Genomic DNA, 15,431 nt, shown 5'->3' with positions numbered 1-15,431 from the left:
CAAGAAGACAAGATCCGGACCAAAGCCTAATAAACCGTACGAAACATTCAAAAGAAAGAACATATAAAAATGATTCTGGGCCGAAGCCCAATGGCAAACAAAGTGCAGCAATTTCCTTTAAATGGGCTGAGCCCATTTAATCATCTTTGCTCCTTTATTTTTTGTGCCTTTAACTTGTATTATATGACTAACATTTTATCTTTTTTAGTAACTTAGATAAGTTCTAGACATTTAAGGGGTTTAGTTTAGTAATGGGTAGTTAATTCCACAAGTTACATTCACTTCTATTTTATTCCAAACTAATTACAGTATCTATAACATTTATTTGAGAAATTAATTTTTTTTTTTAACAAAGATGACTATATGTTTTAAGCTAAAAGAATCAAAATTTACTCTTATTATCTTAGAATACTCGAAATACATATTTGTTAAAACATTAATATCAATCTTGCAATGACTTTACAAATACAATTTAATTTGCCAGTAGGCATAACTCATTTTTCAAATACATATAAACATTAAACAATCCCGTTTCTTTTAGCTTATTTATAACTAAACTCTTTTCATGCAATCACTACTTTTCTACAAGTTTTACTTTAAACAACATTCTACTTCTATCTATAACTTTAGCAATACTTTCAAGATATTTTCTTAAGTATTTAAAATACTATATTTGCACTTAAGCCTAACTAATCATAAGTCCTGGCGGTTAACCATTGTTAATGGGTCTTAAAGGATGCCTAATACCTTCCCTTTAGACTAATTGAACCCTTACCTAGAATCTTAAGTTTCGCAGACCTTTAACAAAGCTAACTTTAAATAACTACTTTAATAAACTTTAGGTGTCCTAATTCACCGTAAATAATTAGGTGGCGACTCCTTAAAACAACAAAATAAACAGGAATCACCAATATGTCATACTCTACTTTATCCTGGTTAAAATGGGGTGTGACAATAAGCACTAGGGGACTACTATACCCACATCGAGGTTTACCCCGGTTAGTTGAAAACGGAAGAGCTCAACAAAGCAGAACACCGTTGGGTCCTCGAAAATCGGACCTTCTGTATTAGGTTTTGATGTAAGGACCAAACGATCAAAAATGAATCGTGTCAACTTAATATTTGCTATGGCAAAACCAAAACCGGACCTTCTGTATTAGGTTTTGACGTAAGGACCAAACGATCAGAACGAATCGTGTCCACTTAGAATTTGCTATGGCAAAAACAGAAGGAAACGGATAAAGTCCTCATATCATGTACAAATACTTACAAAGATTATTGAAAATCAGATTATTGCATTTCGGATATGTCTTCTTGTTAAAGCACACTACCCCGGTGATTACCGCAGAAAATCGGGCATCGTTTTATTCATATACCCTACTCCGGGCACTACGGTCGAAATTCGACAAAGGCAACAAGGTCACATTGAACCGAGCCAAATTCTTAACACCCTCGAATAGGGACTGCTACACCAAAAATTGGTAAGGCAGGAATTCAGGTGTCCGAACCTAATCTACGATAAGTGAATAGCCAAAAAATATCGGCCCTAAAAACGCCTAACGTGATTCGGAGACGTCTCAATTCAAAAAGCATAAATAAGTCCCACGAGTAAACCACTTGATCCGATTCCCGAACAAAACGTACCGGACGAAGAGAAAAGCCAATGTATAGGCACAGTCCGAAAAAGTGACTCCGAAGTCTCTACTTGTCCTTGTAACGGACCGGCAATTCGGACAAAAGTCATAACAAGTGTTTAAGTAAAAGAATAAAGAGTCAACAAGAAAAATGCACATTTGTAAGTTTTTTACACTTGAAATTCTACAAAGTTGAAAAAACAAAGCCAAAAAGGCAATAAACAAAATAAAGGCTAAGTACGAGCCACAGTGTCTATCCTGTGCATTTGGATCTGAATGTTCGAACATCGTCCGCTCGGAGTCTTCGGAGTCAGTGTCGAGAGCTCTTTTGGCTTCTTCCTCGGTCCTTTTAGCCTCAAGTATCAGGGCCGGGAGATCAGCAAAGCCACGTTCGGCTTGCTCAAGGGTGACCCTCCGAGACTTCCACCGTTCATACTCTACCGCAATCGTGGAATAAGCCTCAGCAGCCTCCACACTCCTCAGGGCTTCTGCCAAATCGGCCTCAGCCCAGGCCAGCTTCGCCATTAATTCATCCCTCTCGTCATCGAGGATTCTCTGGAATTGAGTGGCCGACTCAAGCTCGACTTTGAGAAGATCATTAGCCTCGGCCGTCTCCTCAAGTGCGGTTTTCAGCTCGTCACATATTCGGGCCCTGTCCTCGACTTTTTGCTCGAACACCCTCATTCTCTCCTTATACTTGGCACTCTCGGATTCAAGCAGCCGATGCCTCTCAGCCATGCCTCTCCTCGGAGTTGAGAGATAATGGTTTCGAGCTCGCTAAGCCTTGAAGAAAAACGAGCGTTGTCTTAGCTAAGGCCGACTTTCTCCGCTTCCAGAAGCCGGTTCTTCTCGACCATCCCGGCCAGCTCATCCTTTAATCGAAGGTTTTTGGCCTTCGCTGCGTCAAGATTGGGTTGAAGGTTGGTAAGGGCAACAGCTCGGTTCAGCTCATCCTCCTTTACCTGCAAAAGGTGTTGGAACTTCTCCGTTTCCCGACCTTGGGCATCCAGCTGGCCTCTAAGGTGGTCTACCTCTTGCTGAGTACGGATGAAGTCTTCATTGAATGAGCACCACACTCTGCAAAGGAAACGAAAAAGTTAAACGAGAAACTAAAATTCACATCGAATTACGCAAGGATAGGCTGATAAGCTTACCCGATTGCCCCCGTGCATGCCTTCGTTAATGAGACTGCGCTTGGGACTCGCCATCTTCCTCTTATCGAATCCGAGACGAGAGGCCTCAAATAGCTTGCTACTCCCACCGAACGGGACAAAAAGCTGCAGTCCTCGGGGATGGTAATCACAGCCGATCTTGTCCTCCTAGGTTTCACACTTGGAGCCAGGAAGGTGCGCACTAGGCTCTCCTTTGCACCAGTTTTGGTGGACCGGCTAGCTGCCCTCGTGGCTTGAGGGATGGGAAGATGTCCGAAACCGGAAGCTTCCCTGGTTGCAGGAGGGGTTTCTAAAAACATATCATCGAGGTTGTCCGACCTCGGAGCAGTAGGAGAGGCCGGAACAGCACCAGCAGCCTCGGTAGGAGCAGGTGCCTCGGACGTTGCAGCTGGGTCCCCGGCAGGCAGTGAGCCAGTATCCGTTGGAGCCTCGATGTCGGGCATCGGCTCAGCTCCTTGTTCGGCCTCAACAGTCGAGTTAAGCCCGGATCTCCTTGTCCTTTGCAGGGGAACCTCTTCGGGGCGTCGGCATCACTCCGTAATATCAACGAATTCAATGGACCTTAGAGGTGCCGGGTAAAAGATTTCTTTCCCACCAGTGAGCAGAGCCGGAGCGGAAGGTCTCTCCCCGGCTGAAGGAAGTGGCGAAACGGTGGCTTCTTTCTTCGAAACAGACTCGATGGAGAGGGCCACACCGACCCTTCGGATAATTAAATTGGGCTCTTCTTCATCTCTTAGAGGCCGAACGACGCTCCTTGCCCTTTTCCTCAACTTCTGCCCTTTGTCCGAGGGTTTTCTTCGCCTTTTGTTGGCAGCAGCGATGATGCGGGATGACCGGTGAATCAAATTTTGTGCTTGAAGATAGCTTGCTCGGCCGTGCCTCGGTCCAGGCTCACCGAGCCCTTGGGTAAACCTAAATATCGAAGAAGTTATAGAAAGGAAAAGAAAAAGCAGAAGATACGTTATATCCTAATTCAAATGTAGTATTACCATGATTTTGGGCAACCCATCGGCCACGCGACAGGATTTCCCATGTCAGTTCTTCATGGGTGTGTTGCCCGAGAAGTGCTTCAACCCACTCGTTCATGTGTGGGACGGCCGAAGGTATCCATGCCACGGCTGATAAAAAGAGAAGGGGTAAAAGTGTAAATACGAGGGTTTGATAAAACAATTCAAGAATAATTATTGAAGGGAGAACTGAGAAACTTACGGTTATCGTTCCATTTTTCCGGGAAGGGCATATACTCAGTCAGAATAATGTCTGCGGTCCTCACCCGGAAAAAGCGCTCTAACCAGCCCCAGTCTCTGTCTTCATCCATCTTTGAAAAGATTGGGTTCTGGCCTCTCTTGGCGAGCTTTATCACACCTCCTCGGAATCGCCTCGGGGAATATAAGCGGATTAAATGAGTCATCGTGAATTCCTTTTTTGCATTGTTGGCCAATAGTAGGAGGCAGGCCACGGTCCTCCAGATTATCGGACCAATTTGGGCCAGGGTTACGTTATATATCCAGCATATCTCCAATATAACCGGATCAATTGAGGGGTCGAGCTTGAGCGTAAAGGGATAGGTGTAAACGTATAAGAAGCCTTCCCTATGGTCAGTGCTAGATTCGTCAGGCCCGGGGGCGAATACTTGCACCGGACGGTTATCCCATCCACAGTCAGCCCGGACCTGATCAAGTTTATCCTCGATAATGGACAAAGGATATCGCCTTACATCGTACCCTCTATCCGCAACCAAGGAAGGCTTCTCGGCTTCGAATTCTTTGTTGTAGTTAGGTTTGGATGGTACTATGTCTAGAGCAGTGGGCTCGGCGACGTTTTTTCCCTTGGGTTGGGAAACCGGCTCAGCTCCTTGAGAAGAAACCGAGGGAACATCCTGGGAGGTGGTTTCGGTGTTGGCAGACATTTGGAAGTTATGGAAAAAGGAGATTGACAAATTCAAAAAGGAGAGGCAACGAAGTTAAAATGATAAGAAAGAGTGAAGGAGCAGTGGCGAAGCAAGAAGAAACGAAGCAGCTTCCAATCGAAAAAATAGCAGATAGGTTGACAAGGTTCTTACAATCAATGTAAGCAACGAATTTGGGGATGAAAACGATTGAAATCAATGAGAAATGTGAGATGAAGTTGATTTGGAAGTGAAGGTGAAGAAGATTTCGAAGTGAAGGAGGAGGTAAAAATGAAGAAGTGAAGGGGTAAAAGCCTTATATAGGCATGGGGTCTGAGACAGTTGCAGATCCCAACCAACCGGGGGATGCCACGTGTCCCATAATTAATGAGATGTGATTTGAAATGACGTGCGTTACGGCGGTTACCGAAATTGGTCGTTCGGAGTGTGACACGTGGCTGATGGCAGAAGGACGTGACATAACTGTTCCCGCCAAAATGAAAAGATAAGAACGAGCCTATGGAACCACCGGTTTCGTGACTCATCCACTTCCCGTTACTCCGGCAAAACTTCGGTCCGAAAAGTGTGGGGACTATATGTATATGGTAAAAATCGGATTATGTTAGATCGGTGAGAACGAAAATCAAGAGAAGGAAGAAACAAGCACGAGCGCTCAAGACCGAGAGTATTGCATCAAAAGTGGTTGATCAGAAGAAGTCGGAGGAAAACGTAAGGTCCGATTTATCCGGGGGAAACTCCTCATCACGACCAATCCGGTTTCTCCATGACCGAGTTGATCATGGCCGTTAGTCCGGTTTCTCCATGGCCGAGTTGATCGTGGCCATTAGTCCGGTTGATCAGTTATTCAATTGCCACGTGTCAAGACCGTTCTGCCACATAATGCTGCCAATCGTACGGGTGTCAGACCGTACAACCCAACCTTATCCTTTTAGGGTTTTCCTTAATTCCAAAAGGGCTTTATGTTGTAAAAAAGGCCCATAGGGCAAAACTATAAATAGTGGGCATTTCCCTACTTTTAGAGGTTAGCTTGTTTCAGATCTAGAACATTGTAATAGAAATTATATTGAAGCTCTCTCTCTCTCTCTCTAATTTTGGTCCGGATTTGTAGTGTTCTTTGGCTTGATTCATCCATCCAACACGACATAGTACCATTACAATATCCATATATATTTAGCTTGAATCCATAATATTTACATATTCGTCCAAGTTATTAACACATATATTTATATATAAGTCATTATACACGAATCCACATATATATTCCCCTAAAAATCAAAATAGATCAAAGTTTGTCCACATATCCTATACCTCACTTACAAATTCAACTTATTACCTAATTTTGGGGTAAACAGAACCCAATACTATTATGCTAATAGCCTTAATTCCAAGTTCAGAACTAAAGCACCCATCGACCATTTTTGTTTATATGTGCTCAGCAAACCATTGTGTCACGTTTCAAACAATTGCGGTCTAACTATCCACTATTGGCGTTGGGGGTAGAGATCTAGTAGCTCAGTTTGTTGGATACCTAAAGTTTCTCGAATCTCCACGTTGTAATCTCCTCACCTATTTTTCTTTCCCCTGCTCCTATGTAATTAAAAAAAATAGTTTCAAAAAAAAAAAAAAAAACCTATCGGCGTGGGGTTTTGATGAGTGCTCGACCACCCGCAACCTACAACATAAGTCTGCCCCTGACCTTTTTATATTTATTAGATAAACTAGTGAATTGGTCGGCGGGAAATGAAAACTAAATCATGAAAGTACAAAATAAGTTTTCCACTATTCGATCCTATCATATTTACTAAATAAATGTGTCGGTAATTATTTGTGAAAAATAGCGAGAAAATTTTAGGGTGTGCATAAAACACTAAACTCAAACTCCCTTAAGTAATAATTCGGTCTTTTCGATTCTTCGATTTTTATTTTTCTAAATCTGAAATCAAATTAAAAAATCAATTTTTTTAATTCTCAATCCGAAATCAAACCAAAAAATCGAAAAATCTATCCAAATTAAAATTCAATTTAATTTGATTTTTCGGTTTAATCCGAAGAATGCACACGCCTGACTATAAATATATCCAAATCCACTTAATTATGAATGATATTCATCAAGCCTATGATTGAATCTTTACGGGGATTTGCTCCCGCCCCCACTGTCCCTTTGTTTTGGAGAATTTGCTCTTTTCCTAGGGTCAGAAAGCTATAGGATTTTTAAGATGATGTCTGATTCTTCACTGACTCCAAAGAAAGTATCAGCTATCAGTGATGTCCTGGTGGGGTTCAAAAGTCGAGCTATGTACCAAACAGGGTCTGCCCCACAATCCCCATATACTCTCTTAGTCGCATAATAAGTGTTATTTTAATAAAAAATACTTATATTAAAAAAGTAATAATGTAATGTGAAGTTTATTAAATTATCCCTATATAATAAAAATAAATTACTTTTTGCTCTTGATTAGAGCATGCACGTGAACCTTTTGACATTTGTAATCCAACAATACCAAGTTACAATGTGACTTTTCCAATGAATATTTAGAAGTTACTTTAAGTTCTCATTTTTGTCTAAGGATAGAATTGAAAAAAATTAGCCAATTTTGTCTTGATTTTTTAAGACGACACTTATTATGGGATAATTTTTTTAGCTAAAGTGCGCGACACTTATTATGGGACGGAGGGAATATAAGAGACAATTAGTGGTGCACTTAAAATGAAATCAATTTAGCTATGTACCATCAGTTTGGTGCACTTAAAATGCTTGAATGAGATGTTCAGTTAATAGTTGCTGTCTGCTGACCCGCGCGTTTATTCTAGTTTTTTCAATTTCCAAAGTATGATACTGCGTTTCAATTTATCTATGGGTTCTTGACTGGACATGATTTGAAAGCAAAGCAAGATTTTTAAATTTAAGATATTTAGAATGAAACTAAAATACTTCATAATCTTCTAGTCTTAAACATATCACGTGAAAGTTAAAATTAAAGAGTTGTTAAAAAAAAATTAAAAAGAAAAGTAAGACAAACAAATTAAAACAAAAAATATTAGTTTTGTTAGTTTTCCTAAACAATTAATTATTTAAATTAAAAATTAATAATAACTTTACCATAGGCTTGTATCTTTTTTCTTTTATAATATTGAAGATTTATCCTTTAGAATACTTATGTATTCTCTCCGTTTCAATTTATGTGAAATCTATTTGATTCGGTACGGAGTTTATGAAAGAAAATAAGACTTTTAATCTTGTGGTATTAAATGAATCACATACAATTTGTGTGACTATAAATCATTGCATAAAGGTAAATTATTTTAAAATATAAAACAGAGGAACTATTACATTACGTAATGACGGACAAAATGCAAAACATACTTTTCCCAAGGGTAATACTCTCTCCGTCCCATTAAATCAATACTCAATTTTCATTTTAAGTGGTAGTATTGGCCTTTTTTTCCCGCGCTATCACGATATTTATTAAGTACTCTCTCCGGATCAAAAAAGTGTAATAAATTTTTTTTTAATCAAAAAAAGTGTGCACTTATTAAATCAAGAAATAATTAATCTTATCTTTCTAGATTTGCCCCTATTAAGTGTTATGTGATCAAATACCAATGCCTATCTAATTAGGGGTAGTTTAATCAATTTATATATTTTTTTTTCTTAGAGTGAGTAGTTTCTTAAAGGGTGTGCAAATGGCTAAGTGGACTCTTTTTCGATCCGGAGGGAGTACTATGTAAAGTTAGTCAAATTTAAAAGTACTCCCTCCGTCTCATATTAGTTGACCACATTATTATAAATATTTGTCCCAAAATACTAGTCCATTTACAAAATCAAGATAGAATAGATTAAGTTTTTCCTACTTTGCCCTCAACATTAATTGTTTTTTAAGTAACCAATATTGATTAAAGTGTCATTAATTGGAGAGAGATAAAAGTAATGTAGTAATAATACAATTTTATTTATGAGTTCTTAAAAGGCGTGTAAAAAGAAAAGTGAACAAGTAATATGGGACCAAGGAGTAAACTTTTCCGAATGACACACATTTATTTTAGTACTTTCTCCTTTTCAAAATACTTGTCTGATTTTGACTTGACACGAAGTTTAAAAAAGTACAGAAATTTTTTTAATCTTGTGATCTTACATTAAAGATGTGTAGAATGTATCAAAATACTCTTTAATCTTGTGGAAAGTTGGATTAAAGAGTTGCTAAAAAAAAGATCAATACTTTTTTAAAAAGACTAAAAAGGAAAGTAAGACAATAAATATGAAACGAATAGTAGTTTTTTTCCCTTACCTCTTTTTTAAAGATTTTCTTTCCCCATTTTGTTGGGGGAGTATTAATTTCTTGTATTTTTTGTTGAATGCAGACCAAATTAAATCTAACTTTGGCGAAAGCACCAATTGAGAATTTTCTCAAAATAATGTTTTTGTTGTAAATATATTAATGGTTGTCCACTTTGTATACTTGGAAACCAAGAGTACTTGGCCATCAAGGAAACTTGGCAACCAAGTATACTTGGCCTCCAAGTTGTGATCTTGTGCCTTGGCCATCATTTTCCTCCTATAAATAGGAGGTTCATTTATTCATTTGGATATCAATTCAAAGTTGAATAATATATCAGTCTCTCTCTATATACTTGTTTTGGTGTATTTACTTTATAGTCTTTATTTTATAACACGTTATCAGCGCGAGACTCTGCCATCTCGAGCAAATACTTTAAAAGCCTCGAAGGTATTGACTTTCTTTTTCTTAATTAATGGAAAATCTTTCTAAACGTGAATTTGGCCTTGGATATATCTGGCAAAAGCTACCTGTCTTGGTTCTTGATGCCGAAATTCATCTTGATGTGATAGGTCTGGTAGACACCATCAAAGATAAAAATCAGGCATTGAATCAAGACCGTGCCAAGGCAATGATATTCCTCCGCCATCATCTTGATGAGAGCTTGAAAATGAAATATCTCGCTGTTAAATATCCTCTTATGCTGTGGAATAATTTGAAAGATAGATATGACCACCTGAAGATGGTTATGCTTCCACAAGCACATTTTGATTGGATCCATTTGAGGCTACAAGATTTTAAATCTATTTGTGCGTATAATTCTGCCATGTTTAAAATTATTTCTCAGTTGAAATTATGTGGTGAAAATATCACTGATAATGATATGCTGGAGAATGTTTTCTCCACTTTTCCTGCCTCGAGTATGCTCCTGCAGCAGCAATACCGAGAGATGAGGTCCAAGAAATATTCTGAACTAATCTCACATCTTCTAGTGGCTGAACAACATAATGAATTATTAATGAAAAATCATGAAAGCCGACCTACTGGTACTATCCCATTCCCTGAAGTGAATGAGGCAAATTTTCACCATTCTAGGCATGGAAGAGGTCGTGGCCCCAGTCGTGGTCATGGCCATGGTCGAGGAAGAAAATTTATTCTTGATTCTCTTCTTGCACCAAATAATACCCTTCACCACCAGCAGTGTAAAAAGAAGGATGAAAAGCATGAAGCTGTGCAAAAGAAAGATTTAGAAAATAAATGCTACCGATGTGTAGGAAAGGGGCACTAGTCACGTACCTTTCGTACGCCAAAGCATCTAGTTGAGCTTTATTAAGCCTCCCTCAAAAAGGCAAAAAAGGATGCCGAAGCAAATTTTATTTCTGAAGATAATGTTGAGCCCATGCACCGAGGCTTCAAAGTTTAATCAAATTGACTCTTGAAAAGTGGATAAGTATCTCATAAACCACATTTTAATATGATTAATATTCTTTAATTTTGTCAGTGCATCGCGCGGCTACGAATACTAGTTTTTTTTAAAAAAAATACTTTATCCACCCAAAAGATGACTTTTTTTTTTTTTTGGATTAATCGGATACTTCCTATATATATATGTACACACACACTAGACGGGCCTGCATTGCCCGTTAATTGTCTTGGGTTTTCACCCATTAGAGATACATCACCAAAAGGAATTACGCGTTTAAAAAAAGTTCCCAAAACATCATCATGATAAGAGCTAAAAACAAAGGGGCGCGGGGGGGGGGGGGTGTTCCGACTTGGGAAGATAATGGGTTCTTCAAAAGATGTTGCCTTCCTCCTTCCTTAGCTAGCAGGTCCGCTACCTTGTTCAGTTCCCTATATTCCGCTACCCAAAAGATGACTTGACTGGACTACACGATATTTTTCTAGTTTTTTTTTTTCTTCTATTTTTTGGTTGGTCTGCAATCCCTTTTTCATCTATTGTTCAAAGTTGGGTCAGGTACTTGATTTCTAAAGCATAGTTCAGGGACCAAAATGATTTTTACCCTATTTTAAGGTCTGCAAAGACAACAAAAGCCGAATAATATGAATCGAAGTTTATCAAAACGCGCACAAGCTTTCTATATAAATTAAACGAAGCTATGTGGGGGCAGCTACATGGAAATATTTGCTTTAAAATCTACTCCCTCTGTTTCAATTTGTTTGAACCTATTTCCTTTTTAGTCCGTGCTAAAATGAATGACTTCTTTCCTAATTTGGAAACAAATTTACTTTATGAATGATTTACAGCCACACAAATTTTCAAGGCTTATTTTGAACCACAAGTTTCAAAAGTCTTTCCTCTTTCTTAAATGCCGTGCCTAGTCAAATGAGTTCATATAAATTGAAACGGAGGGAGTATATATTAACGGTGTAAAAGATATATCACCTAATCAAATTATTTAATAAATAATTATATGCAAATCTCTCGATAAATGTTACTAGTAGTTAATAATAATATGATAAAAATGATAACCAATAATTTGTCATCACAAGTTAAAATTCATTGATACTATAAAAATAAATTGTATTATTAGTGTACATAATACAATTATCAGTGAAAATGCCTGTTGTCAGTGCTAATCACTGTTGAGGCGTTTTCTTAGTTTTCGTTTTTGAATTTTTCTCTCTCTCTATTCATTTAGATCGGACACTTATATTCTAATTTCTATCTCACAGTAAATCGATTACATATTCTTAAAATCGCACATATATAAATCTAAAATACCAGGGATCATTATTTTCGGACCTATTTTTTAAAAACCACATTATTTACTCGAATATATGATACGAACCAATCCAAGAAGATTTTAGAGAACAGGTTATGAATTTAACTGTCCAAGAACACTACAAAGATCGATAAAAGAAAACTAAACACCAATTAGATTAGCATTCAAATTAAGAAATATCAAAGATGGAAAATAGAAAACTCATACAGGAATTACCTCACTATGGTATAATTCAAGCGATGTTGCTAAAAGAGAACTACGATAAACTCTGAAATTATAACAAGATAACAAAATTAAAGGGCAATTCACCATTCATCAAGTCTAAGAAAAATAAACCTTTCACCTTGTATGGAAACAATACATGATATAACAACTTAAGCCCATTAATTTTTGGTTTTAGCACTAGTTTTAAATTGTTATAAGAGAATAGCTAGATTTTTCATTTTATAATCGATTTTCTGTATGTACGTACGTACATACGTACCTACATATGTATGTATGTATGACGACCAGTGTATGTATGTATGACTGTATGTATGTACGACGGCTAGTGCACGTATGCATCGCATGTATGCAGATGACCGCTAGTGTATTTGTGTAGGTATGATATGTTTTGAAAACTCAATAATATCGCCATAATTTGTTATTAGGGGCATAAATTGTGCTATTTATGAAAATTCCCTTGTAATATCCACTTAATGGTTATAACATAAATGGTCTAGAGGGTTAAATTAGGATTTGCTAAACTGACTGCGTGAAGGTTGTATATATGAAAATTCAAAAAAATATTGCGGATTGCCTTTCATCCAAAGAAAATTTGTGGTCGCAGCACCCTTATTCGCTGGTCTATGAAATTAGAGATTTGGGTCCGAACCCAGCAGAGGCAAAAAATGGACAATTCCGCAAGGCAAGATTTCATAGCAAACTATGCCTATTCGGGAAAAAGTTATATAGTGAAACACTGAAACTTACCTATGAAGCTTCCACTCTAATGTTTGGCTCATATGTGTAAATGAGAACACAAAGCATGTTAGTTCCACACGAGTCTTTTGAAAGTGATAGATTTTAGTATAGTGAGTATTTTATGTTGGGATCGAAATAACAGGGTGTCATGCGGAATCTAACAATTGCAAATATTGACGACGATAAATCAGACGACAAAGAAAATTATAAAAAAGACTTTATTATATGATATGAGTTTGGTCAATTGACCTACACATGATAATACTAATATAAAAAATATTCTAAAACTATTGAGAGAATAAATCTCCCCTTAAGTAAAACTCTCTAAAGGACTACATTGTGGATATTTTTCTATGTTTTAGTTGAGGGACTGTTGTCTTCCATTTATAGCTGTCCAAAACTTTTCCACCAAGACAAGGAATAACAAGAGAATTATATTTCCTTCCAGGAAAAGTAAAAGCAATTATGGTAATATTTTGACTTTCCTTCAAGAGAAAAATAAAACTCAATATGGTAAGAAAATCAGGGCAAAAATCCTAACATTTTAACAGCTAGAATTTGACACTATAGATCATCTTTTGACTTTGTGGCCTTTCTGTGAGAGGAGTTGAGAGAAAAGCTATCCCATTGGAAGTATGGAAAAATACTAGACAGAGCCCCCCCCCCCCCCCACCACCAACAAATGGGTCCTTACGCGGCTGAATTGGGACTGGACACCGGGTGGGAAACCAAAAAAAAGTATGCGTTGACCCGCATGATACATATGAGTTGATACCCGTTTGATACAATAACTATAGCTACATTTCGTAAATACGCTAACCGTAACTACATTTCATAATTACGCTCTAAACTATAGCTATTTATGAATTTTTCACTTCCTTTTAGGCCCATATATCACTACAATCGCGCCCAAGTATTTTTATACCTTTTAGTGGACTACTCAGATTGGCCTATCAATTACGGCAAACTGAACAAATTAAACTTTGCCCTCCGTTTGAATTTTTCCCGTTCTTGTTAATTCTAATATTATAACTCGTTATTATTATTACTGGTGAAAATCATTTACACCCCCAACCATGCTTTAAAAATCAAACTCCCCCCTCAACTTGCTTACCGGCACTAACATGATGAAGCTTGAGACTTTATTGTGCGATAACTCAGTGGCGAGGATGCATTGGAGGTAGGTAGTCAGTGTGATAGATAAAGTCTTGGAGCCCTGAGCTGGCTGTTTAACAAATTATTACTTAAGTTGTGGTATTTGGAGCCAAGGTGGTTGTTGAATTTTTTTTTTTTTTTTTTGTCCTTTATGTTGTTTCAATAAGTTACTAATCTATTTAAACAAGTTGCTTAAATTATTACAACAGATCATACAGTTGTTGAAGAAGTTGCAACAAATTACTAATATGTTTCAACAAATTACTAATCTATTCAAACAAGTGGCTTAAATTATTGCAACAAATCATACAGTTATTGAAGAAGTTGCAATAAGTTACCAATCTGTTTCAACAAGTTACCAATCTGTTTAAACAAGTTGCTTAAATTATTGCAACAGATCATACAATTGTTGAAGGAGTTGCAATAAATTATTAATCTGTTTCAACAAATTACTAATCTGCTTAATCAAGTTGATTTTGTTGCAACAGATTACCCCTTTGTTTATGCTGAATAACATTGAATTACTTTGTTTATCACTAAATTTGATGTGAATTAAGTACTTCACATCAAATCACTCTAATGATAACTCAATTTAGAAAGAATACACTTAGAACTGCCTATCTAATCCATTAAAGATGTTAGTAGATATATAGATTGATTGCTAAATATGGTTGATTTCCATTGTTTATCACTAAATATATGTGAATCAAGTAGTTCACATTAATTCACTCTAATGATCACTCCATTTAGTGCATAGTGGACTTAGTTGATCATCTATCCTGACTCAAAACACCATCAAATTGATTAAGTATATATATTGATCACTAAATATGATTAATTTACATTGTTTATAACTAAATATGGTTGATTCCCTTTGTTCACATCAATTCACTCTAATTATCACTCCATTTAGTGCATAGTTGACTTAGCTGATCATCTATCCTGACTCAAAACACCATCAAATTGATTAAGTATATATATTGATCACTAAATATGGTTGATTTCCATTGTTTATCACTAACTATGATTGATTCCCTTTGGTCATATCAATTCACTCTAATAATCACTTCATTTAGTGCGTAGTGGACTTAGTTGATCACCTATCCTGAATCAAAACACCATCAAATTGATTAAGTATGTGTATTGATCACTAAATACCATTGATTTTCATTGTTTATCACCAAATATGGTTGATTATCTTTGTTGGTCAATAAATATGGGTGAACCAAGTAGTATTTGTTGCAACAACTGTAGTATCACGTACATTCAAACAACCGAGTATCTATTGCGAGCAGTGTAGTATCGGTTACTAACCGTAGTTTCGCGCAGCGTAGTGTAGTATCTGTTGCCGTAAGTGAGTAACCTGTTGAACAAGTCCTTACTCTTGTTGGATAAAACACAATATGTCACTCCACTTGTTGGAAAAAACCCCAACATGTAATTTAGTTGCTGCAACAAATTTGATACTTCTTAAAAACTTCCATTTTTTGTAATATGTTCAACGACTAACTAGTTGCTGCAACAAGACATGTCAGTTGTTGGATAAAATACAACAAGTTACTAGTTGCTGCAACAAG

At 37.1% G+C, this 15,431-nt stretch overlaps 1 protein-coding gene across 1 annotated transcript; it reads left to right on the top strand.

Moving 5' to 3' along the window:
• The first annotated feature begins 9,464 nt into the window (after nt 1-9,464).
• LOC132046217 (uncharacterized) lies at nt 9,465-10,277 on the top strand. Its single transcript, XM_059436782.1, has one exon. It carries the CDS (start codon nt 9,465-9,467, stop codon nt 10,275-10,277), a length of 813 nt encoding a protein of 270 aa, XP_059292765.1.
• The last annotated feature ends 5,154 nt before the right edge of the window (nt 10,278-15,431 follow it).

The sequence above is a fragment of the Lycium ferocissimum genome, unplaced genomic scaffold (assembly GCF_029784015.1).
Source record: "Lycium ferocissimum isolate CSIRO_LF1 unplaced genomic scaffold, AGI_CSIRO_Lferr_CH_V1 ctg9873, whole genome shotgun sequence".
Taxonomy (NCBI): domain Eukaryota; kingdom Viridiplantae; phylum Streptophyta; class Magnoliopsida; order Solanales; family Solanaceae; genus Lycium; species Lycium ferocissimum.
This window is presented reverse-complemented; position numbering and strand designations above follow the sequence as displayed.

What these genes read in the sequence shown, in the direction of transcription:
- LOC132046217 (XM_059436782.1), top strand. Translation starts at nt 9,465, where the DNA reads ATGGAAAATCTTTCTAAACGTGAATTTGGCCTTGGATATATCTGGCAA.